General features: G+C 36.1%; 1 protein-coding gene across 18 annotated transcripts in view; it reads left to right on the top strand.

Annotated features, from left to right (window-relative positions):
• The window catches only part of LOC117243119 (kazrin), a 140437-nt gene that overhangs the window by 70204 nt on the left and 44755 nt on the right, over positions 1–25478 (top strand). For 16 of the 18 annotated variants that reach the window (XM_033510341.1, XM_033510342.1, XM_033510337.1 and 13 more), the window contains one exon: positions 14324–14436. In XM_033510341.1, the coding sequence (XP_033366232.1) occupies positions 14410–14436 (27 nt within the window). In that variant the 5' untranslated portion in view covers positions 14324–14409. Of the gene's footprint in view, positions 1–7254; positions 7404–14323; positions 14437–25478 lie in introns of all 18 variants that reach the window. The other 2 variants (XM_033510331.1, XM_033510332.1) reach the window with 1 other exon arrangement.

The following is a 25478-nucleotide window of genomic DNA, read 5'->3' as shown; positions in this document are numbered from 1 at the left end:
GGAGCAAAGTTTTCAATTAACCAACTTTTATCTCGAGTTATTGCTTATCAAACTTGCTGCTGTCTGTAAAACTCGTATTTTCCTTCGCATAAATTAACTGTGAAAATATTCCAAGAGTAACGATCACGCATCCCTGCATATTGTACATGTTGTATTTCACCGCATTTTTTAAAACACGAGATATGAAAATTGTGTACCGCATCGGAGGAGGGTCACTGAATCGAATGAATAAAATTTGCAAAACAAATAGTGAAACGTGCCATCACTTTTGTAGGAAAAAAAATTCTCAGTTAAATTAGAAGTATCTTTTTTCTACAGTTTTCTAAAGTTTACTATTTTTAATTGGAAAATTTAACAGAAACTTTTATTTCATTACTAGTTCGTCTGTAGATTTATCGTTATTTATTACGAAGTCTGATATTGGAAGCCTTTTAAATTAAAGGATTTACTTTGATAGTTGATATAATGTCGATGCAATTGAATTTTCAATAACCCTTTTCGAGTATGCGGACTTGTAATTCAGGCCAAACTCAAACCCATGTATTGCGACGGCAATAAGTTGAATAATAGAAAGGGCTTCTCCGGAAAGCGTAGTAAAAAGATTGTACGGAGAGCTTTATTTGTAGAAGCACGACCTATTTCCAAGAACTTAGAAGAGAATATATAGGCCGTTAATTAATTGTTAAAGGTGTGCTAGGATTAAATTTGAGAATTGGGGCATTTCCTAAGTTTCGAAGAGTTTTATTTCTTTGCATTGAGCTTCTCTGTGGAACGTTCTACAATTCTACAACAATTCTACAACATGAAAATAATTAACCTAGATGTTCAAAAGAGTTGAACAATTTCATTCTCAGACCTCTAAATCAATGATCCTTCATTAATAATATTTCTATCTGCGAAGATACCACGAATGGTGCCGTTTTTTTTTAAGAAAGAGGAAAATTTGCGCGATGAAATAGTTTGCAAGTCCTTAATTGCGTGTATTAATACTGATGAACAACTTATCTGAAGTATCCGAATTGATAGAAGCGAGAACACGTGAAAATTTACACGATACACGAGAGAAACACGATAGTCTACAAGTTTTGAATCGTATCTATTAATTTCAATTTTTAATTCAACTCTGCTCGAGTGCTGTAAACAACTAATTTGAAAGCTGGAAAATCTGGATACTCCTGTACGCATAAAACATCAACTTTTCCAAGGCGTCATGAATAATAATTTTTAGCTTCCATCTACTACAAGCTTGCGTAGTATCTATTAAAAACACGATAGATCATATCTATCAATTACAATTTAACTTTCTCAAGTAGAGCAATTATTTTCGAAGAGAATAAAATTTACATGACGTATAAAGAAATGTTGACAACTCCTTGATCGTATTAATTCTAATTTAACTTTCCTCAAGGTTTCACCGACCTAGATATCACCTTCGTCGCGAAACCTTAGTGTAAATCATGCTCTAGTCGATCTCTATTAAGAAAAAAGAACCTATTTCCATTAATGAGATTCGCGCGAATAAAAAATCCGAACGTATCGATGGGTTCGGTTAGCGAAGATATTTTTCTAGCTAGAAATCTTTCGTGTCACTAGAAATTCTGGAACGCTCTTTCCTTTAGCTTTATTCGCCGATCGATGCTTCTTTTCTAAGAGGATGTGTGCTCCATTGAGCAATGCCGTGCAATGGCTCTGCGGAGGCTCGTAAATACAAATTACATCGGCATTATCCACCCTATTCTAAGATAGCAGGAATCTGCACTGAGATATTGCCGCATAGATTTCGGAATTAATGTGCCAGTAATATCTGCAATCTGTCCTTATCCTAATACTTCAGAACCTTCGGGAAAATATTCGCGTTCCCTTAAGTACAGTGATAAATCTGCGTATGCAGAAATGATAATATAGCGAAGCTACGTTTTGCAGGAATTTTGAATGTAAAGCTGGATTTGGTTAGTTCGGAGTGTCGTTTGTGGAGCGTAGAATGTTATCTGAGAAAATTAGGAATGTGGCCAAAAATTTCATTCTATATTTTTTATCTATGTTAATAAAATATTGGGTACATAAAATATGTAAAAATATAGAATATGCAAATATGTATACAATATGTAAAGTATAGGTATATGTAAAATATATGAGAGATAACATTTCTTGGCCAATTTTATCATAGATAGTGAAGAGATACTGAAAGAGAAATAAAATTCGATACTTGTCCGCGATTCGTAAGTTTTTATAGATATTAATTTAACTTTATTTACTTAATTTCTTGATTTCTTTTAATTCTTTCCTTCAACGTTGATTTACAATTGGTCGTTCGAAACTTACTTTCTTAAGCAACACTAATTTATAATTTACAAAGAATAATTATTAATCGTCGATTTTTCATCTCTACTGGCAACCAAATGTGAGATCAGAAACCTCGTTAATTTTCTTTGGATAATCTACTCTCCGCACGAATATCCTTGTAAATTGACAGTGTAGCAAGTTTACACTTGGAATCACTTGGCAACGAGGTACAGGCGAACTGGTGAAGCCAAACCACGAAATTTACGTTTCGCGAGGACGCGCCTCTGTTTCAAGAATTATCATCCATTCTGAAACTTCTGACAGAAGAAGGATCCACCATAGCAACTTGCATTCCAACGATGAAAAAGGAAATGGTGGAAGAACAAGCTTGCCAGAATATACGCGTCAGCTTTCCGCTGTTCGCGCAAAAATGGAATTTCCTAATGAGATTTTTCTTCCTCCAGTTCTCAGCATCATTTATATCGTCCTCGCGAATCGAATTTACATTTACCTCGAACTTTGAATTAAACAAGTGCAGAAAATTTCGCCCGTTAATTTCTATTAGTCGAAACAGTCGTGGAAAATCCAGTTTCACAGTGAAATATGGAATGAATCATTAGGAGAAGCTTCTACGGATTTGAAAAACAGAGTGATTCTATGATTAATTTGTGAAGATGGTTTTAATTCGATTTCAACGGATTTCATTTTGTGGATCTAATTGGAAACTTACGAACTCCGGAAATTTATATACATTAAATTAGTTGCGTTATTTAGACCTTTGTGTACATTAAAAAAAAACGGAAAAAGAAGGAAACAGAGTTAAAAGAAAAAGAATTTAATTTGAAAACTTCCAAGCTATACAGTAGCATTTCAAATTCATAACATCTATAGACTAAGGTAGTTTCGTTTAAGGGATTTTGGATCTTTAAAATATATTTTAATAATGACAATTTTAATTAGGAAGTTTTCGGCTTTTGAGATATATAAACTAGCGTCTCTTAAATTTTCACTGATTTTTCAATGAAATTTTTTGAACGTATTTACTAAAACAGAATTACTCTTTTATAAAATGAAATTGCTTGTTTTCTTTTATTGGCGAAAATAAATGTTTATTTTATTTTAATGTTTGTATGCAATTTGGAAAGGAAAGAAAATCGCTGTTTTGCCGTAGCTTCAGCTGCGATCCTGTAAATGAAACTGTCATCTGCCGAACGCTCCCTCCGTTTGACAAAAGGGATCGGCAAACCAGTATATGTCCATTTCGGAATTGAACTCCAGGGGGTCGTGCATTAGAAATTGCCACGGCTCGGAATAAACGTGACAACTCCAGCTGTTTCTCTATAATAAACGAAATTACTCGCTCATTTTGCATCCAGTCTGTTTGATCTAATGTTTGTTCCTTAATTTATTCTAATTCTGGCTTATCTCTAGCTTCGCAGAATTGTTCTTAAACTCTTCTCGTTTACGTCTTTTAATTTGTTTAATTAATTCATTTCGATCTTCCAATCTGTGTGTGTAATTATTCTCTTTTAATCGCAATGTGATTGCAGCAGTTTCGTAGTATGAAACTTTTGTAGTAACTAAAGATTCTAGTTGAACATAGCTTAACTTGAGAACTTCTTTCTGTACCATTATCTCATTCAATTGTTTTAATGTGTATCTAACAATAAGGAATTATTATGTTCGTAGTAATAAACAGTTATTTTCCAAATTTGATACTTTATAACTTGTGTGCAAATTTGAAATAATTTCAATTAAAAATTAGTACTCACCTTTTTTATATTCTATTTGCAGCAAAATGTAAATTCGCAGCTCTATTGGCATTGTAATAGTGTCAACCAAATCCACCGTAGTTAAAGAATTAATTGGCAAAGCCAAATTAACTTGTGTCACCTGGATTATAAATATCTTAAGCGATTAAATTATTGATATGTTTATTTCCAAACATAAAATCGAACGGAATAGATTATATCGAAGAGTACAAAAATATATTCGTATCACTTGGATTATCAATATTTTGAACGATCAAATCATTAATTTATTTCTCTTCGAATAGAAAATCGAAGACAATCTATTGTTTCTATTGTTATGAAATTATAGATATCTTAATAATACACTTGACCATTGGCTCATGATTTCTTTCTCGATTTTCCACTTCATTTATTTTGTTTATTTATTATTTATTTATTTTCCATACTCCTTTGTATATTACAAATCTTTCTTATGATCAAAAGCATTTATTTATCTATTTATTAATTTTCCATTTTGCTTTGTATTGGCAAGAAGCCACCATAGACCCATAGATACCGTGTCTCCCTTATGACTAAAGTCACTAACAGTAAGGCGCGTAAATCAACGAGCAAACTTGGTTGAACGCAACGAGGATTTATCGAACGTGTCCTTTTCCCTGTGTAATGATAAATTATGACGATCGAATATCGAGTTCCATCGAGGGGGAACGATGTGTATGTACATACACAGTACCCTTAATAATACGAGGGACCGTAAGCCTCGAATTTTTAGGGGATGTTTATCCTGCCATCGCTGTAGATATCCGTTGTCAAAGCTCGCGCTCTAAGGGTTACGTCTGGACGATAAACTAGAATTGTGAAGCTTAAAGCAAGAGTTTATCAACCTTTCAACGTAACTCTAAATACTAATAAGTCTTGCGTGTTATTAATTCACATTGTTTCTGCATGATTCAAAATATATAATAGTAGAGAAGTTTATATGAATAATTACATATTAATAGAATAACAATTACAATATTAATGCAATACCAAAAGAGCGATATAATATTTGCAAATGGGAGTGTACAATTTATAAAGTATTTTAAATGAAATCTATATAAAATTTAATTCGTGTAGTCTTTGCGAAAATAATTGCAGGAGTTTTTGCTTTCTAGGATCGTTTCACAAAAATATACCACTTGCAGACACTCTATAAATCTTTGTTCTCTCCGCGAGAAATATAACTACAGCTTTCACTTGTTTATTTTCCCATAGAAATGTTTTATATCACAGAGATTCACGCTCCATAAATCGTCTTCCATTTTCTTGAATCAGATTCACCTCGAAAGAGAAAATCAACTATACTCGATAACAGGAGTGAGAATCATAGTGGTGTAAGTTCATTCCTATTCCTCGTGAAATAGCAGTCTGTGTTTATTGTTACAAAAAATCCATTATATTTTTCCAAATCATTTATCCAGGAAGCAAAGAAGGGGATAGAGTTCAATAGAGTGTAAATAAGAACACAGGCTAAAGTTACACTGATGTATGTCTAAGGAAATTTGCTAGTATAATATGGTTTAGTACTAGAGCAGAACCAAGGAAAAAGTATTGAAGATGTAAAATAAGTTTTAGGAAAATAACTACCTACATAGATCTGTAAGTTTAAACATAAACGTACAATAGACATTTAGTCTAGCTTATGATAAATATTATTATTACTATATTATATTTTTCCAAATCACGAACGTGTCAAACGCAGAGTAAAATTACAACTTAATTAATTATGGAACTAAAGGAATAATACGTTTGAAGATTAAAATGGGTAATTATAAATCCAGAACTTGAAAATCTTGACCTACATCACTACGATTTTCAGCCTGCCATTTTCTGCAACCTCCACTCATATTTTTATCGTTAAAAGAATTTAGTATCAAGTTTTTTAGCACCGTTCTACCTTTTTCCTTTCCAAAATCGGTGCTCGCAATTTAATCATGTTCAAACAATCGTTAACGTCATCGTTAGATCTCCCAGAACAGCCTTCCATTGGACACAGCATTAAAATGCTCGCGAAGATTATAAAGATTTAGTAATTAAACAGAGTAGACTTAATGCTATGTTATCCAGGCCTCGTAAAGAGAGAACCTTGAATGCAATGTTGTACGGGATTTCACCCTTTGTTGCTTTTAATCTTTGACGTACCACCGGCAGTTCTTCGTTGTAATCTCTACTCCGTAATCAGATAATCTACATTTAATTAAAGGGAAACTCTTGATTGAAGAACAGAAATTAACTAGGGACATTGTGCGAATATCTATAGTAATGTAATATGACGTATTGTTACGTAGCCAAGGTGATATATTCCGGGGCAATAGGAAAATTGCAAAACATTACTGCAGCGGAAATAATAGTGTATGTTGGAGAAAATGTGTGAAAACCAGATATGTAGATCGTCCGGAGTTTTCTTTTTTATTATCTGTTGGAATCTTGGTGATAAGTGGAAATGGTGAAATCGCAGGGAACATTGTATTCTCATCGTTATGAAACGAATCAAGATGGTGAAATGGAGTACATGATGTAATATTTTTTTGTAATAATGAGCAGTGACATAAATTCCGTTAATTTTCTGTAACACCGTGTTACGGGACTTGCAGGTTTTACGTGCTTCTGTATCTAGATACATTAAATTTTATTCACCATTGTGGTACAATATTTCAATAGCGTAACATTAGACACATCGGTACCGATTGAATTGACGATTTATTCGTATCTATTATTATTTTTATATATACATATTTTATTAAGTATAAATTTATAACAACTATATAGCAAAATATATATGATATATATATAAAAAAATAGAAATAAAATGAAATAAAGATAAGAAATATATAGGAAATATTTGATATAACAAATATTATAGTATAGTAAATTTTTAATTATTAAACGTATAGCAAATTCAATTTTAAGCATAAGAAGTACTTCTAATATCTCAAAATCCAAGCTCGTGAAGTATCTTTTATTTCCTCAAATCCAACTTTAATAACAGAAAAGAAGATCGTCTATACAATTGAAACCCAATAATAAGGGAGAATTATTTTACGGTAGAAAATCGTTTCAATCGTTTAATTAGGGGGTGAAAAGTGATTGCAGGAACGTCAAACGGAGATTCGTATCAAAGCTCTCGCACCATGACCGCGGATTCTTTAAACAAAGATGTTGAGTGTCACGTGAATTTCAGATGGTCCCTTTATTCATCCTGGGAACACAAGCTCCGTGAAGGACCACTCAGAAAAATGAGCGCAGCCGTAGAAAACGGCGTGGAGACCTCGAAACCGCGCGGCGTTTTCTCGAGGGCATTCGCTAAACGGGCGCAGCCCTTCGAGGAAGGTGAGTCTTGCAGGAAAAAAAAGTGGTATATGGATTACCATGGTGCACACGGGGCTTTCTTGGTGATTGGTCGTTGCTATTTCATAAAGCACAATATCGTAGAGGATGCAGCTGAAACTGACTTTGAAAGAAGTCTCTAATCTTCTAATAAATTGCTTTTAGAAAAGGAGTGAGTAGCTGGAGCGGGTGAAAGGTTTAAGAAAAATCGTAGAAAATAGCATTTTTAATAGAAAGATGCTTTAATATACGATAACACTTTACAACTTGATCGGTATCTCCGATCTTTTTCAAACTTCAATATATTGAAAAGTGCTTCTTAAAGAGGTAAAATATCATTTTGAGAAGTGTCGCAGAAAATGAGAAACACTTTTTAATTTGTATTAAAACTAAACCTTAACCTTGTTTAAAACTAACTAATTTTTGTTCAAATGTTTAACAAAAATTCCTGTTGCTTGTTCTTGTTTGTTGAGCGTGAGTCGGACATAAAAATTTGAGTACTACAGCAAGGTTGATGGTAGATCTCACAGCTATAAATCGTAATTGAAGGTATTACAGCGAAGTTTCAGAGATCTTAGAACTCTGAAAATAAATTAAAGTTGTATAGATGTTTCCATGTAATCTGTATTTAGTGCTTTTCTTTATTTATGTTTTTTACGGATATTGCCACTTTTTATTCCTTAAACCTTGGCAAAAAGTTTTCGATGAGATGTAACAACGCTGATCTAGTCGATAGTAATTATATATTGCCAATAAAAGTGCTATTTATAAAATTACCTTTAACTTTTTATCATATTCTTTCAGTGAAGTTTATTTTCGTTATACTAGCTCAGACAAGTTTATTTTTATTACAATAGACTAACTTTATTATTTTTTTTAATACGCACTATGGTATTTTATATTTCGAAACATTCTTGATCTCTATACAAGTAGAAGTATAAAATTATTACTAATTAAAAGCTACTCAATTATTACTAACTGAAGATTAGTGAAACTCTCAGTGAAATTACAACAATATTTATGATACCATTTACATTAGGTCTTCCGAAAAATTTCTTTCGTTTTATAGAGAAATAATGGATGCATAACATTTTCCGTTTTATATTATTTTATCGAATTACGTATGATCCATTTTGTTCTATCAAAATAAAGATCACAACGTTCGACAGATTAGGTTTCATGTTTGTATAAAGATGCGTCGTTGTAAAAGACGTGTCTGTAAAAGATAGACACTTTCCGGACAACCTAATCGCAATAAAAGGGTTAATCTCCTGTCTGCAAAAATAGTACGAATCTGCACGCGAAGTTAAATAAAAGCTGGCTATTTTGTCGAGTATATCTCGACGTATCGAATAGGTTTCATTTTCGAGGAAAGATCGTAAAGAATATTCCTCCGGTCTGTGCGGAGGCGCATAATATCAAGCTATCCCATATATCAGGCTAACCCCTTCGCGGTTCCCTGCTGGTCTCATAGCGACCTCGTGCTGGAAGCGCACTTAACGTGCTTGCGTGTTTGCACGTAGACCTATATACCAGCTGGGAGGGTCGCCTACGTCTACGTAAGCCCTTTATGTGCCTTAATGCACATACCTGACCGTAACCCGATGCGTGTACTTGCCTGTCTTAACTCTCTGCAAACGTAAAACCATCTCCTCCAAAGAAAAGATATTAAGGCGGACAATCAAACGGATACCACGATTTTTAAACATCTTTCACTCTCTAACGAACGAAAACGCAGAATTTAATGTGAATATCGGACGGAATAGAAGGGAAATATTACTAAAACGAATCGGAACGATTAATTGATACTTTTCCAGAAATTTTTTAAATTTACAATTTTTCTTTCGTACAGGTTTTATATCATAATCGTTGATGAATCCTGTGTTAACTATTCTATGATTATATGTAGTATTTTTAATCACGATAATTGTTTGTTCGACCAATCGCGGGGAGACGTAGTCGCTAGGAGAGACGTCAACGGGAGTCGTAAATTCCCGTTACGATTACAACAATCGACACCACGACTTGATCGATCCCCTGATTTCCGTTGAGATAATGGGAGTGATTGAGTTTGTATAACACTGTGATTCACAGAATTATAAATTATATATTTCCAACACTTAGATTACACTGATGAGCATAGATAGATAGATAATCACTTATCGCACGAAGATAACATAGATATGTACGTTAGAGCAGGGCTCTTATAATTGGATTTAATGTATTAGTGGGCGTAGCACTATAAGATATTTAGGAGAGGAAATGTATGCTCGACAATACCGAGAACCGACTCTCGCGTTATGCTTAGACTGCCCCGATAGGCGTTAGCGTTAGACTTAGTGGTTGACTTCTCCAACGATGTAGAAGAAGTGAAGTTGAGTGACGATGCTGTGTCGGTGGAAAGCTAGTGATGGGTGTGTCTAGCGCACAGGACCATCCGATTTGTTCATGCCATTTTAGGTCAGGAAGTGAGGGCAGTATACATTGCCTCGGATTGGACAAACGAAGGTTGGTGGACTAGGAAGGGTCCTAACCGCCCTCGATAGAAAGTTGCTAGTAGGAAGCATCGTACGTGAGAAACTAACTTTCCCGTATCAAGCCGTAGTAAACAATAGTCTTTGGAAACTGATTTAGAAAAGACATTTGTTGGGTGTGAAGGACCTTAGCAGGCAAGTGACTCGGGTTTATGACGGGTGCTTAAGGCTATTGAGGATACGCCCTACGGAAGAGCGGACATCTGGTGTCCGTCTGGCCCGCGGTGTGTGACCTGGGCCAGGCAGAGAGTCGCCCGGCGTAACAATAATATTCGTTTTCATAGTATTGTTCAATGTATCTGTTTGATCACTCCCAATGAAAGTTCTTACTTATTAAAAAGTCTACTAGAATCTTATTTAAACTGGCCAATCAAACGTTCAAGATATTTTAGACATTTTTCTATCTGCCATTTTTACCTCAACTCTCAGAGACTTCACTTTTCTTCGATAGAGCAATGCTTAAAAATACTGGAACTTTTGAACTGACCGCTTTTTTATTTTCAATAATATAACGCCGATCATATGTTAGCTTTATCTATAAAACTTCACGTCCGTAACGAACCGTCTACGTACTTCAAATTTTATCTCGATACTTTCTAATAAATGAGAATTTGATGGGATATAAATCGAGTATCGAATTGAACGAGCGATTGGAAAAGAGAGAGAGAGAGAGGAGTTTCGAGAGCTCGCTACATTGACGTTTATGAGAGTTCGATAGGTGTACTAATGCATCGATATCCACCAAAACAGTACAGTGCTCCGAATTGTGGAAAATGTCATCGAATTTCGATGTTTTCCGTCAATTACACATTACCCCAATCGTCCCTGATAATCTTCCACTGTATTACGTAGTATAACGCGCAATGAACATTGTTGATAATAGCTGAATAATGTGAAGAAAATTTCATACAATATGACATTTTATTTCGCAATATCAGATCCATCGGATGATGATATTTTTAAAACACAAACTCTAAAAAATTTCGTTGGATTTTAAACAATTTTCTATGAGAAATTTTATTCTTAAAATTTTCTAACGTAATAAATTTTATGCACAACTTATTGCACATTTTGAATTCTCTGTACGAAATTTGTTCCCGTATATCCTTAAATCCGGACGACGTGACGACAATATTAATGTTTGAAATGTAGAATTTTCTACGAACATCTTGCTGCAAATTCTGAATTTTTCACGCGAGGTTTTCATCCCTAACGCTTTTCCCTTAATATGTTCACGTTCAGGCGACGACAATATTAGTAATATTTACAACATGAAATTTTCTAGAAATCTTTCTGCAAATCCTAGAATTAGAGAATAATTCTCTGCGGTTCTTTATACGGGGAAATTCTCGATACAAATTCTCTACAAATCGTATTACAACGCTCAGTCCACCGTAACATTTGTGATCAAGTCAATGATCGAATAAATTACGATTAAATACTGAAATAAAAGATTCACGATGAATTAATAAACGGTTGATTTTCATCTGTTAACTGGCCGGAGCAACTTATTTACACGGCAAAGATTGTTGGTAACTTCGTTAGTCGGGTAATTGCCGGTGTTCGCTTTCGGCCATGGTGTAATTGCTCGAATTTGAAAACTAATTAAGCGAGAATGTTTAAAGGTTCGTTACGTGGGGCGCAACGAAACGGATTTCTTATCTCGTCGCTTAATTACTCGCTGCGTACAACTTCTTGATGAAAGGATGTAACACTTGGTCGAAGGTGTGAGCAGAATAAACTTAACGCAATTACCCCATGAATTATTTGTATCGCCCGGATGAGGAATAAAATGAAATTACCGAGAATGTTCATCGACTCGGAATCCTCTCTAGAAGATAAAACTTTCAGAAATATTCGTAATATCGAGGTAATCGATAGGAAACTTTTTTATTATGAAACTTCTGGGTGTGTTCATTAGTATTTGCTGAAAATGTCTTATCACGTATCAATGATATTACGTTTGTTCGTGTTATTCATTTTAATAATATTATATTTGTAATATTATATTGGCTGTGAATAGAATTGAAAGTCGCAAGAAAAAGACGTGACATAATATTAATGGGCTTTTACGACTAAAAGGAAACATTTTAATATAAAATAGTTAAAAGCACTTGTTAAATTGAAAAATATAATCGATGAAGTTTAGTAGAACTCAAAGATAGAAACGTTAAGTGTATGTAAAGTTTAGAAAAAAAGTAATTTGAATGTTATTCGGTATCATTGGAATTTTTAAGTTTCCAAAGTTCGACAATTTGAATTTAGTTCAATTTTTGAAGGACGATATTTTTAACCTTCTTCGACTTTGCCAATCTACTATTGTTCCCAATTTCCAAAATTCTAAATTCCAATTAGTCTCGTATTTCGACAGATCTACTTGATCAGTCAGTATTCACAGTTCCAGTTTCACTATCAACCAATTTTCAAACGAATTTCCAAATCTGTAAATTCTCACTTGATCCCAATTTTCAAAGTTCAATGACTGACTACAGTTTCAATTATGGACATTCGGTCGATTTCAGCTTTCAAAATTCTCAACCTTCAACTTATCTCAGTGTCTAAGTTTCGATTACGTAAATACATTTAAAAAATTCGAAGATTCTAATTTTTCAACTCATTTCAGCGTGACCATTTTTTCAAATTTCTTACCCTATTTTCCAAAATTCTAAATTCTCAACCTCTTCGTGACTGGCGAAATTCTATTCCGAAATCTTGAAACCACGTTTCTATAATGGCGGCTGTATGAATGGGAGCATTGTCTTCGTGAAAAATAGTCTTTTGATCTCCTATTTCAGTTATGAAAGGCAATAATTCGTCATGTAACAGCTCCTGATATTCTACAGCGTTCAACTTACCCTTTATAAAAACGATTTCACTTGACGCGCCCAGACACGAATAATGGTTTCTTGGAAATATTGGAGAAATAATGCAGCAACCGCGTTTGAATCTATAATTATTCCAAGCACTGTACACCCCGTCACTCTGAAGATCTTAAAATCATCTAAATCGAGAAAAAATCAAATTTATTTCGCTTACCATTGCATACATCGATCGTTTTAAAACTTTCGACCACGAACGTGTTGTGAATCGACAGAAAGCATCGATAGAAAACAGTTGATCGGTAACCCATCGAACATCGATTCGAATTCAGCGAATCGATGTCGAAACAATTCAAACGAAAGTTTCTCGTGCGAGTTGTACATCAAAGCGCACTCGAAAAAGTCGAACGCGATGTATCAGGAGGAGGAAGAAAAGGACGAGACATAGGGATGGCGTGGCTCATCGTCTCTGACCTGTGATCGAAACGAGCTTGTCGATAACAGTTTGGCACCCCTCGGGCCTTTCCACCTTCGCGCCACGAGCACCAAGCTCTGAGAATTCAATTATCCCGTCGTAGCAACGACTTCGACGAAGGTAATGCGAGATGAACGAGTCAGGATACGACGGCCATCTTGTCAGCACAAATCCCATGGTTCCTGGTCTTTTGTATTTAACTCTGCCTTGGAATTTTCACGTTATAATCTTGGTTCTTTTTTTTCGAGTCAGAGAAGTTTGTTTGAAGGAATTAAAATTCTACGTTGACGTTTTGTCACACCTTATATTGTCCGTTGTTATAATTATGATACATTTTTTGAATAAATTGCATCGAATCCATCATCATTATCAAATCTTTATCATATTATCTTCATTTATTTTCTACACGCATAAACGTTATTTGAATTTTCTTTATTTATTTTTTGATTGTCCCATACAGTTACAGAAATTGGGATTATAATCATTTTCTGACCGTTCACTTTTGCTGGATCATTAGACTCACAAATTGCCGGTCTTTTCAGCGCATTCGTAAATCGCTTTACTTTAGTAGAACACTTTCAAACACGGGAATCGTTTGTCTCACGCTCAAGTGGCGATTAAATTAAAAGAAAGGCTGAAGTCACGTAAACGTGACGGCAGTCAACAGCAGATGGCAGAACGAAGTCACGTCTACGCGACACAAGTCGTCAAAGTGTTTTAACAAAGATTTTTTCGTATTTTCCTCGAATTTATGGAATTTTTTTACGATAAAATGATTTAAAGAGTTAATCTTGGGATTTATATTTTACCAAAAAATATTTCGAATGGAAGTTACTGTTCGACCATCGTAAGATTTAATGGCACAGTTTTTATTTATTGTTGTAATTATTACGATAAAATTAATTGAATCCATGATTTATAAAATTCTGGGTAACCCAACTAATTAAACTAAAAATAGTATAATCTGCAGACGAACTTTGGCTTGCTTGCTTTTTCTTCCTACTTTATTCTCATTTTTTCCATCTCCTTATTATTTCGCTGGTTTAGTTGATGTTACAAGATTCATATTACAAGGTTATTTATATTGTGTTGCAGCCCTCAATACCTTAAACCGCTTAAACAAAGAAGGTGAAGCACTTGCCCTCGAAGATGACCTCACAACGCACCCCACCTTGGCTTTGATGCGGCGCATCCTCGCAGATGCACAGGTGAGTCCGCCGATTACATTTCGTATTCCATAAAATTACACGCAGCGACTGAGGCTTGCTCGATAGCAAAATTTTTATAATTACATCCACGAGCATCCTTCCGCCTGGCAGAGGAGCAAACACTCCTTTACGTCTAATTAAACGGTGCATATTAATTCAAATCTTTCCAATTCTCCAATAAATTACAAATATTAATAAATCGAGCCTCGAGTATGAACTGTGATTAACAAACATTAATGTACGGAGGCTCGTGCAAATGGTCGATATTTTTACCACGCTCTTAATAAACATCCGGGCAATCATCGAATCAACAATTCCGAGACTGAAAGTTATATCATCAAAAATTTATATCGGGTTCACTGCGACGCCGTTTCCGTATAAATATCATCGACTCGTGTAACGAGTTTCATCGAACGAAAATCACGGGATGAAAACTCATCCATACGGAATCGCGCAGTTTATTTATCCCTTTATTATTGATTTAATTAAACGGCCGCTACCACTCACCCTACCCGTCGATATATCCAATAAATTTTCCACGGAAATGAAACGAAGCAACGTCTCACGCACACCCTCGTGAATTTTCATTTTACTGTTTCTTTTTTTACTCCTCCTCCCCTCTCCGGTCCTCTTTCTCTCTCTCTCTCTCACCTCTTCTCTCTCTTTTTTCATATCTTCTTTTGTTGTTCTTTTTCCGCTCTTTTCTCCATTCGTTTTTTCTCCTCGCGTATCTCGCTACTCATAGGCATTCACCGGGAATTGCAGCTATCTCTCTGGGAAAAAATGATCAAATTTAAAGGAAATATAGGAAACGGGGGCGTGCAATTATCGAACATAGGGAATCACATGCCGCGTAAACACGTTTGCCGAACGAGTCTCATGCCGGTGATCGTTGCGGTATTCCTGAAATTAACGTAATTAAACGGCCAGCACGTAATTAATTGCACGACGATTGTGGATAGTGGCTGTTGCTGCTAGATCGGGAAGGATAATCCACTGTGTTGCCTTCTTTGTTTGAGAATCGGCTTTCGCCTCTTCGTTCGATCGTCGAGTGAGTTAATGGCATTGAATATTCCTGTTGAGTCGAGGAAACGTTAATCCCGCTGCGCTCGGGTCTGTATAACTCGAAATGGATGCTATATGTTTTCAATAGACATTATCAAAATATACATTGGCTCGCGAGAATATTTGAACATTTATCATAGGAAGCTTTTATGCCCATAAGACACTTCGGAGTTTTCCCAAAGGGATAAATTAAACTCTACGTAAACGCAGAGCAGCGAAATCAAGAAATAATTTCTTATATTAGTTGAAATTTTCCTGGAACGAAGATTTATTGTCTGATTTCCTATTATAACAAACGAGAAGTAGTATTAGTCAGTAACTAGTCAGACACGCCCAGGCATGCGCGTGCTTTAATCCAACGAAGACCAAACAGTAAAATAATGTAATAAAGTTGTATAAGCACAACGAGCGTAAACAAAATGAATTATCTGCATCTTGCCACCAAGGTTTTCCTCATTTTCTAGTCACGATTCCTAGCAGAACCGACAGTCCTTTCTAAAATTAACAGAAAGAGGTCCTCCAGCCGAAAACGAGGACGCAGCGGAAATTGTCCGCGGCGCCGCGCCGGTACGAACAGACACGTTTTCAATCTCACACCTTGTCGACGAGAATGATCAATAGCACCGGTGAAAAATATCTGGGGAGAAAAGGGATGAGGGTGCACGCGAGAGAATTCTGTACGAGACATATCTCGAAGTTGAAATCGAGCGTGAAGCCAGTAATGTTCAGATTTCGATCGTTCCTTCGACGTATTTCTAACGAAATTATCGCTGAAAGTATCGAGGAAGCTAGAGAAATTGGTTCCTCTCCGTTTCAAGTAATTCCCGCCTCAGAGAACTGTACAACTTCTGCGATATCTAGAAGGTTAACGCTTCACCGACATCGACGTACTTAGTTTTATTTTTATCCTTCCGGAACACGTTCAGAAAATAAAAGAAAATTCATCAATTTTTCTTCAAATTGTTGCATTTTGGTTTGAGATATTAGTATGAACATTTACATCTATATTAGAGAGGCTTCTATTAATATTCCTATATAATTTCTTCAACGTTTTCCGAGTTACGTATTATTTCAAATATTTATATTTTACGTTTAAAAATTATCTGCCATGGTTAATGAAATTTTTAAGTAGACCGATAACTGGTATATTCTTTCGTTAAAGTGTTAATCGACCATCAGCTCCATTCGTCCATTTGCGAATTTAAACACAAATGAATACTTTGTTTTATTCTACTTTTTACAAGCAATAATACGCTTAAAGAAGATTCCAAAAGAATTTTATATTCCATCGTATAAACGAACGCAATTTCCATAGCCTATTCTAACATAAGTATTAATTCGAATATAAATTGCAAAATAAGAGGGCAACGAATTAAAACTCTCCTACTTGCACTACGATGTTCAGAGACCCTGTAAAAAGCAAAGAAAGTGATTGATTGATCTGAAAATTTGCTGATTTGAAAATCAGCGTTTCTGAAGTCTCAGCAAGATGCAAAGCGAGCTCGATATGCAAATGGTGTATACAAAATTAAATATACGATGATGTCGCGAACGAATAACCGCACCGATGCTGTTTGCACTGTTATTCCGAATTGCTACTCGTCCATGGTAACCAGTGGTCCGTATGGGGTGCAGTATGATTCACGCGAGCACTCGTTAATGCATTTTATCCGAAGGGAACAGGGACTAAATGAAAAATGCAGATCAGGAGACGCTCTTCCGCATTTTTTCCACTCCTGTTCCACTCTTTTTCAGCCTTTTCCTCCGTGCGGTGTGTTTATCAAGCTACTGAATAGTACCCTGCTATGCTTTCCGGTGAATCGTCTCTTTCCTTTCTTTTCCTCGCGGCTTCCCCTTTTTCGTTCACATATATTCTCGATTTTTATGAAGTTCGTGGTATGAAGGTTGCTCCTCCGCATCGGGAAGTTCTTGGAAAATCCAGAGAATTGACTTTTACGGTTCATACCAGCGAGAATTTTATTATCAATAATTTAAGAGGAAGGAGAAATCTACAGAAAACGGAAGATTTGATCTCTGATGTAATTGGGAAAATAATTTTGAAATATGAATATAAATAGAAGCTTTGGAATAAGGTTTCAAAGAATGAAAGAACTCGGCAATGGACCGCTATTTAAATTTTATATTTTGCGCCATTATTCACTCTCAGTAATTAATACATTCCTGTTACCGTAATATTGGCAAAAATTGTGGAATAAAATTTCAGAGGATCAAAGAAATTAACAATGGCCCCAATTCTGTACTCGAATTTCAATTTTTCGACCATTATTCACCTGCCGCGATTAATATTGCTGTGGCCAGAATATGAGCAAGAACTTTGGAATAAAATTTCAAAGGACGAAGAGATCTTTAGCAATGGACTACATTTACCATTTACATTTTATTCTTTGAGTTATTAGACCGAATTAATCCGAATTATCCATTTCCTGGAAGCTGAACATTATTTCGGTATAAGATTTACAAAAAGTAGAGACTGATTGGTTTTCAACAGCTTGACTTCAATTCAAATGCCCACAATATCAAAAGAAACCCCTTTGGAATAAAATTTCGAGATACTAAAAGATTTATCAGTATTATAAGCTGACACATAATTCACCGTAATTCAAATCTTATTTTTAAAACCTACGATTCTTCGTCCAACGTTAATACGATAAAATATTTCATTAAAATTAGCTGCTACTGAAGCTATTTGCACGTGTATAACAGACGTGCGCAGCGTGTTTCGTGCATATTCCCAGTAGAATCGACTTGTCCGTTCAGTGACTGTCTAATACTACTTATCCCTAGCTTCGAACGGAGTACGCGTAAATTCTACGCTATAGCAACTCACCTTTATTCCTTACAACTGTAGATAGGTGTATATATATACCTGAAAACGGATACAGACTCACCTTTTCCCTATCAAATCGGCTTATGTTGAACACATATCCGTCTGTTCGTCTGTCAAGCCTTTTTTCGAGCACACAGTTTCGAGACAACCCGAGTGATGGATGACATTTCCTTCGGTGTGACAGTGAATCGCGCTGGGAATACGATTCTGTATGGAAGGCACAGTAAAAAGGGGATTAATCCATTACGGTTGGTGTTAAGGCACGCATAATGCTCGCGTGATGCGTGAGTTCACGCGCGTGAAAGCTCGCAACCCATTTGACTGATTTTTCTTTTTCATCCATTCGTGCGATTATTCGAACGTGAATAATAGCGATTTATGGCGCTAAAAGATAGGATTTACCTTAATCACACATTGTTATTTTATATTGTGCAGTGCTTCAATCAGTCGATATACATCGAAATATGGCTTAGTAATATCGTTCGAATGATACTGTATCAAAGATATGAAAATCGGTGCTTAGTTCTATTAAATGGTACATTTGATGTCAGTACAGCTTTGGTTCTAGTTTGCTCTTTATGAAAAATATTTTCTATGATATATGACATAGAGAATAAATATATATTCTCCATATATTATATTATTATATACTATAAATATATATGTATATAAAATAAAGAATACATAAATATTATCTATATGTATAGAGCACAGATTCTTTAAAAATATTTTTCACTACAATTTAACTCGAAAAAAAAAATGGATTTTATGTGAAAAATTGAATAAAACGAATTCCATTTGAAAAATGAGCGATTCGGAATGACAGTTTAATGGTGGCAGTGATGGACACCGTATCGACAGCACATGCCATGAATCATTATATGCCGTACTACAAAATTTATCGCACAGAGGAATTATTAAAACATTATCTAATATTTTATACATTAATGAATACCGAAACATAGCTGAATAATGTAAAAAATCAGTCAAACATTATCGCACAATTTCTTGCTACTTTATTTAACGACGACATAATTCATTCAATTACGCATTACATATTACCATTAGCTTTTGAATGGATGAATAATTAAATCGTTGTTCAGAGGGACGGAAAAAAGAACTGCATCGTACTAAATGGAGATTATTTATCCACTTATGGCAGGGATCTGTCGTGTCAATTAACGCGAATGACATTGTCATTTTTGTTCGATCGTAATATCGCATATAATAACGTTACACGCGGGCCAACCGTTAGATATTTTACAGAAGGAGAGAGAACGCGGGGAAATATGGTGACAAGATTAATTGGAACTAAAATTTTTGCGAAATGTCATGGGTCTGTACTTGCGAAATGTATGTAGCTCCCCGCGGTTCGTCGACGTGCCGAGTACTCCGGTAATTAAATTTGCATTCCTTTATTTTTACCACCGCGAAGCGAGCTGAATCAGGCCACAGAGGAAAAAGACCACTCAAAACTCTTCTCTCTTCATATATATTTCTTCCTCTCTCTGGCTTTCTCCGTGACTCACGCGGATCGCTACAGGGAATCTGAAGCGAAGCAGCCCTGCGCTGTATATCCTCCAACTCGCTAATTGTATCTCGATTGTCGGCTACGAGTCGTTCCTAATAAATCTGCAATTTTATAGAGCTGGGATCATTCGATATTAACGATAGAAAATTACCTCGTGCATGAAATCATAAAAATAATGAAATTTCAATATGAAAAATACCTTTTAAAAATGAATCCTTTAGCATAATAAGATGTCATCATTCCATAACAATCGTGTTAATAAATTAGCAATTTAAGAATCAAGATTATCGAATAGTAATTATGGAATTACTCTATGAATTAAATTATAAAAATGTCATAACAATAATAGAATTTCAATATTAAAAGTATCTTTTAAAAGCTAATCTTTTAACATAACACGATGTTACTATTCCATTACGATCTTGTTAACGAATTGACAATTTATGAATGAAGATTACCTAATAATAATTATAAAATACCACTCTACGAATTAAATTATAAGGATCACATAAAAATACTAGAATTGCGATAGTTAAACTTGGATTAACATGTCAAAAATATAGTTAGAAACTGCAACTGCATCGACTGCGATTCTTGCGAACAGCACAGCAGAAGCTAGTCACGATTAAACGAATCGCCGGGAGGAGCAATATGAGCGGAGATATCATCTCAGGAGAGCGAACGAAAAAGAAATCGAGGAAAAAACATCGCCGGTAAACAACGTTCCGCACGAACAGGTTGGAAACTTCAATTTTCTCGCGGATCATGCACACCATTAAATGAGCAATTCTCTGGTTCGCTCTGGTCGAAGAACGAGAGGAACCCAGAAAAGAGGGTCCACGTTTCAAATGCAAATAGAAACACGCCTTGCTCGTGAGAGCAGTTTTCAGAGGTTCAGAGAGAAGTTTCGCGTTCGATAAAGAGTGGAAAAGCAATTTGGCGAGTCGCAACGGCGTTTCGCAAACAGAAAGGAATATAATGCGGACCTGGTTCTCGAAAGACAAGCTACAAATTATACGTGAAACCGAATTTCATACTTTACAAGTTCGCGGGAAATTGCGGTCGAACTTGTAAGCTTCGAATTAGCCTCGAGTCATGCGGTTAAGCCTGAATTTTCTAATTGCCTTGGGCAATTGCATTGATGAAAATTCTCTGTCCTTCCTTATTTTTTGTTTCTACTTTATTTCCTTTATCTTTCTTTTGGCAGTTTCAATGGGATCGTTAAAGTATCACAGATGAGCATACATTACATTCGAGCACTTGTAGACATTTTTTACGAATATATTACGCGTGTTATACTTCCATGTTAAAATTTCATTAACACTCTAATGAAACTCAACTATGATGATTCCGTTGAAAAAGTTGGAAACTAACATGAGAACGTACATGTTTATGTCGGAGATGAAAGGACACCGAAGCCTCCCCTTTGGAACTTCGGGATAATCCCCTAACACCGTAATCTATATTCTATCATAGGCGTAATTAAACAATTGTCGTCTTTCGATCCGATTGTATTTGTTCGAGATTTGTGATAGTGAGCTTGGGCTCGAGGCGACAGCCAGTCGCCGAACGTAGCCGCGGTCACGGGATGAACGCTTTGTCTAACAAAGGTACGGAGTAATTCTATAGATCTCCTTAAAAGAAATATTTGTAGCGGCACGCGACAGTAAACATTCCAACGGTTTCTGTCCCGTGGCTCGCCACACGCAGATCCTATTCTTCGGGTATGATGGTTACCAGATGCCGACGCGTCTCCACAGTACGTGATCAGCTAGCCTGAGGGCCGTTATAAACACTAAGATCTAGTTACCTAAAATCCTTCAAACAGACAAACAGTCTTTGTCCCAACTACGGGAAGATAGGAGAGACCTATTTTTCAACGAACGGCGTCTCCCATCAGCAACTTTTCCTCGAGGGCGGCTAGCATCTTTTTCTAACCACCGATATGGAGATTGACCAATTAGCAGCAACGCCAATTTCCCTCGCCTCCTGAACGAAGGCTATCCTCGACGAATCCGATGATCTCGTGTCCTTAGACACACCCCATCATAGTTTTCCTCCGCAGCATCATCGCGACGGAAAGTCATTCTCTCGTGAGGTCGTATTAGCGAGTTACTTTGTGTCTGTATGCTCGGTGGATGTTGCACGTTTTAACAAAGAGTTCGACTTAGATATTGTGAGCATGTTCACCTATCATCCCGTTGACGGCGGATTCGTTATTGAACCTAAGATCATTGTCATTAGTTTCTCGAGTATCTAATTACCACGGTTACTTGTCTAATTCTATAATAATCGTATTCGCACTAGTCAATGTCTTCTCTATTGCATAACGACATCGTGTAGTCCGAACGAAGATTCGTTTCACGCCCCTAACTCTAATTCTAATGTAAACCCGACATGTATATACATAAGAATTTTCTATGATAAGTGTTGGAACGTTTTCATGAGCCTGTATAGATAGACAATACAATGGTGATAACAGAATTGCTAATGTACTATTAAAATTAATATACATACATAACATTTATCTTCTAAGCTTAATATTCCTTCAAATTGCAAAGCTCTTAAAATTATTCCCAACGAAATATTCCCACATCAAGGCTAACCACGACAAGAATAATCTCCAAAAATCTCCTTCTCCGAACGCAACTTTTCACTCCGCTAAAAATTTATCCTCTATTTCCTCTTTATCTTATCTTGCCTCGTAAAAACCGAGGTAGAAATGGAGAAAATTTCTCGATTTGCCGGCTTACCAAATGCTTTCTTACATCTTTCGCGCGTTTGAATTCGAGGAGGCCACTTCCCAGGAGGATTTCTGGTGGCGAGAATATCGTCGCTGCTAATACATTAGAACGTACTCGCTTCGCCCTCTGAAATTACGATGGGAATAATATACTTGCAGCCCGATTAAAAAGGTAGTAGACATCGTGACCCAGTAGTCTTTTCCCCGATATGTTTACCGAGCACGGCACTTTGTGCGCGCGTTAACAATGCGCCTTTAGCTTTCTCCTGTTCCCTCTCGAGCTCCGTTGAATATGCAACGGAATCGATCGTTCGGGTATAATGCATTTCATATGGCCCATATACACATCGTTCTAGATGTATGTTAGTACGTGCATCTTTCACCGAACCCGACAATTTTTTCTCTTTCTTTCCTTTTCACGCTGCCGCATTACTGATGCCTCATTGAAAGGAGAATCGAATGCAGGAGGAACTCGCTCAGCGTGCACTCGGTGAAGCCGCCGGGCACTCGCATCGTTGGTCGTTGTGTGAGAGTGTGGAGGGAACACGAGGAATCATTGTCTCCAGGTTTAGAGCGGCGATTGTCTTACTAAATGATAACGTTTTCCTCGACGTTTTCATGATATCTGTCCGTGTTTTTTTCCTGGTGATCCTTGATGGTATAGTGGAGAAAGTTGCGTGATTAGGCAGTTATTTCTGTTGATGTTGGTGCTGTAAACGGGTTATACGATTATGTGAATTCATACTGTTGTAAACAGGACCGCGAAATTTGAAGAAATTTGTTTCACCTATTAAATTTTATAACAAATAGATCTGTATACTTCTTTACTGTTTTATACTGTATACTGTTTTATATACTTTTGTATGTTATGATCGTTGTATGTATTTCAATTATTGTCGCTTTACTTATTACAGATGTAACTACATATCAGGTGTAGTTATTGTTGTTGCTACTGAATCAAGTGTTTTTCGCGCAATTATATTAGTAACTATCTAATATTTTATAATTATAGTATTTGAAGAAGATTTAAAGAAAGGAGTGCATTCGTAAATTGACAAATTTAAAGTTTCCATAAAATTTCTTAAATTCTTGTTACAATCTCCCAATGAGAACCATGTACATATTCGATTAAATTCCACATTCTAATTGGAAACACTACTACTGAAATATTAGATATAAATCTAAAAGTATAAAATCATCCGTACATTATCCGTTATTAAATTTCGTTTGTAAAATGCATTCCCTGATCTTGTACACGATTAAATAATAGGGAAAATTTCAGCTATCCTCGTTATTGTCGCAATAACTTGCCTGGCTAAAGGGTTAAGCGAGGAAGACGAGATCAAAGCGAACGGGTGCCGGTTTCCGGGCAAAGGCGTAGTGGTAGCATAATTCTCTGGGAGCGAGGTTACAACGGGTGAAACATTTAATTTCGAATTCGCGAAGCGCGTCGTATCAGCCGGTGCCGCGGTGTAACCGGGTGCAGTGAACCTTTTCAGAGCGTGACAGATGAATATAAACTTAACGCGGCCAAAATTACGCGCTCCTGTCTATAATTAACTCCTGGCTAACGACGACCGTCCGTTTCTCCTTCGAACATTTCGTTTCGGATCCGTTGCATTCCTTTAAAAGTAGCGCGTCCCTATTTACGCAACTTCCAAGAACCGCTTGTGGGCCCTTCAAATTAGTACAGTCGCCAGATAAGTGGAGGATTGTTCGGAGAACGAGGTCAGCAAGGGTGTGAGATTTATTTACAATATAGTGTCCATCTTAGTTGGAATGTGTCATCTAATATTTATTCATTTTTTAAGATGTGTTGAGATATATGAAGTTGCGTGTTATTTAACTTTTAAGTAAAATTGCATTACATAGATCGTTAGGAAGTAATGACTAAAAATTGTTAACAACTCTAAACTGGTCATCTACGTTAATATATTTCTCAGAATGATTGAAGTAAGATAAATTTCATAGACTAAAACATTTTCAACGATGTAAATGATTCAGAAAATATTATGAAGAATGAAATATTACGATTTACTATATTTCAACGTATTGCTTCCAGGAAAAAATGCACGAAATTTGCAGTGAACGCGCTAATGATTTAATTTTCTCAAATTGTCTAGTGTTTTCTCAATCCATTCAAAGCCAATTTACAATGAACCTCAATATTCTTATAACAGAGTATCCAACAGCAAATATACCAACCTTCTTCTTTCATTTACTCTTTCTCAAACAAAGCTCTAGGAGATTTAAAAAGTCCCGAAAATACACAAAATTCAAGGTAGTCAAAGAACCGGAAGTACAGAGACGGAAAGTAACCGTCGCGATCAATCCAATTAATTCGTGCCGACTCAATCCTTCGCTTAGACCTTCGTCAAAGGCTTTTTCGACGTTCAGCGTTTCTTGTAATTCTAGAAATTACTTCTCCTTTGGTCTCCAGGTTGGATTTACGTTTTCCATGTAGGCCGACTAGCATCGTCGCGATTCGCCACCGGTGCAATTAGAAGACGGTGGCCAAATTAACGTGTATAACTGGTGCGAATAGCGCTGAACGTGTTTAACGTTGAATCGAGAGAAAAGCTCGACACGGCGAGAGTACGATGACATTCACGCTTCTCGAAAACAATTAAATCACTGGCTGCTGCTAATTGGAGTTTTAAGGGAAGCTTGGTTCTGCTGCATTTATTACCGGAACGTCGTAATCATTACGAAACGACGTTCTGTGTACATTCTCGTTCATAAGTAGGGTGAGGTTTCGTTATTTGGGTTAGCTAAGATTCAACACCTTAGAATTCAGCCTCAAGCGTTGCGCAGAATAATTAAACTCCGTAGACATATTACGAGACACTATTAGT

This window comes from Bombus vosnesenskii, unplaced genomic scaffold, assembly GCF_011952255.1.
Source record: "Bombus vosnesenskii isolate JDL3184/JDL3185 unplaced genomic scaffold, Bvos_JDL3184-5_v1.1 scf7180000013265, whole genome shotgun sequence".
NCBI lineage: Eukaryota > Metazoa > Arthropoda > Insecta > Hymenoptera > Apidae > Bombus > Bombus vosnesenskii.
Note: the sequence above shows the minus strand (reverse complement) of the source record. Positions and strands in the feature narration are given on the sequence as shown.